This window comes from Gossypium hirsutum, chromosome D05, assembly GCF_007990345.1.
Source record: "Gossypium hirsutum isolate 1008001.06 chromosome D05, Gossypium_hirsutum_v2.1, whole genome shotgun sequence".
NCBI lineage: Eukaryota > Viridiplantae > Streptophyta > Magnoliopsida > Malvales > Malvaceae > Gossypium > Gossypium hirsutum.
The window spans coordinates 66,160,992-66,162,967 of record NC_053441.1 but is presented as its reverse complement, the minus strand read 5'-3'; the positions used below and the strand labels follow the sequence as shown (position 1 = coordinate 66,162,967).

Here is a 1,976-nt window from a genome sequence, read left to right as displayed (position 1 = left end):
TAATTACTGCATTATATTTTTATGATTTTTTTTAATTATTTTTGGTCTAATGTTCAAACCAATCAAATTTGTTGAATCGAGAAATGGTTGTCTGGCCAGTTCAACCATTGGTTCAGTTATTAAACACTGAATATGACATTATAAGATTATACCACATCATCAACTATTTTTTTTTTCATTTTCAAGTGGTGATGTGGTAGAATCTCATAATGTCATATTTAGTGTATAATAACTGAATTGGACCGAACCGGTGGTTGAAAACTTTTATTTATTTTAAGTTTTAGATCGAAATGGATCAGTTAGCAAGTTCAAATGCTAAAATATATAAAAATTGTACGATAAATTAAACCTAATCACCAAATTTAAATTCCAAAAGTTATTTATAAAAACAACTGAAAATCTATATATCATAATAAACAAATTTATAAGAATAATTAACAACCAAATTGCCTAAGTTAAAGTAACCCAAAACAGGATCTAGAGGGAAAATCTTGCTTATTTTTGCAGATAAATCAATCCATCTCAGTCCTCCAACTAACAAGGCTGCTTCTATGGGGTATGAACTTTGTTACGTACTGCAATTTCATTTTGAATGCCTTCATCTCCTTGCTCTTCGTATCATACAAATAAATGAAATCATGATGGTCCCAAACGAAGTTCTCTATGGCCTTGAACATTATCACCTCACCATTTCTCCAGGTAGCAACTGCAACTAGTTTCATAAATTGGGGCAACTTCTTTTCTTCCTCCCAATTAGCAACGATGGAATGTTCCATTGACCAAACCTGTCTCCCAAAATCATTCAAAACCCATACATCGATTTTGGACTCGGAACCTTTATACACAAAAGCAAGCTTCTCATCCATGGCTACTAAATCATAATGTTCCTTCATTATTGTTTTCCCAATGTATGGAAGTTTGGTTTTACTCACTTTTTCATTGCTTATATCCATGGAGAATATATACTTTTCTGAATCAACAAACCAGTGAAATACTTGACCCTTTATTGATACAGGATCCCTCCAAAAGAACTTCATATCTTCAAACTTATCTAAATCTCCACGACGTGGTTTTTCAACAGGCCATGGAAGTGGAACCTTTCTCCATGTCTTATCGGAACCAATGGTGAACACTTCGATTCCATATCCATCATTATTAATGTGCACCACTTTGTATACCTTTGTAAGTGGGTCGAACCCTAATGCTGAGCCACAATAAGTATGCAGGATGCGCCCTGGTGCTCGGCCATGATATCCATGCTTGTGCGTACAACCAGAAAGGCAGTTTGGAAGAGTTAAACTAGTGGGGCCTGTCAACAAGTTCTTAACACACAGATTATTAACTTCCTTTGATATTGGCTCGTATACTAGAACCAGACCATTGCAACTGGACCTAATAATTCCCATTGAAGAGCCGAGATTAGTTAAGTTGAAGTTAAGTCCATCCATCTGCAAGAAACTTGTGTTGGTAGTACTACGGAAGTACCGGACGGATTGGATGAATATTCCTGGGTTATGATGAATGGCAGTCTTGTTCATGAACTCGCTGCTACTTATCAATCGACACCATGATTTATATACACACCTGAATGTCTTGTAGAGGAACTTTGGTGGGATTTTAGCAAGGATTTCAACCATGATGTCGTCGGGAAGTTCCGACAAGGTGCTTCTTTCTTCATCTTCTTGTCTCTTCTTCATCTCCATGTATACAAGTTTATGGAGCTATAAAACAAGAATACAGCTTACTGCTGAGATGGATGAAAACCCTAAGATGATGAAAAGAAGAAGAAGAGTAAATTGGGTTATATGTTTTGAGTAAATCTCTTATTTAAATATGTTTAGTTTATATAAAGAGGTTGATTTATGTTAGGATTATTATAAAAAGTGAGCTAAAGATGAATTAATTTCAATTTTTTAATAAATGGATTAATTTTTTTTAACAATATTTTAATTTTAGTTAGGGTTGATTAATTGAAT

General features: G+C 34.3%; 1 protein-coding gene across 1 annotated transcript; it reads right to left on the bottom strand.

Moving 5' to 3' along the window:
- Positions 1-512: 512 nt before the first annotated feature.
- On the bottom strand, positions 513-1,703 carry LOC107902155 (putative F-box protein At3g25460). The gene has a single exon (XM_016828379.1). It carries the CDS (start codon positions 1,701-1,703, stop codon positions 513-515), a length of 1,191 nt encoding a protein of 396 aa, XP_016683868.1.
- Positions 1,704-1,976: the final 273 nt, after the last annotated feature.

Coding starts and splice junctions, on each gene's coding strand:
- LOC107902155 (XM_016828379.1), bottom strand. CDS start 1,703: ATGGAGATGAAGAAGAGACAAGAAGATGAAGAAAGAAGCACCTTGTCG.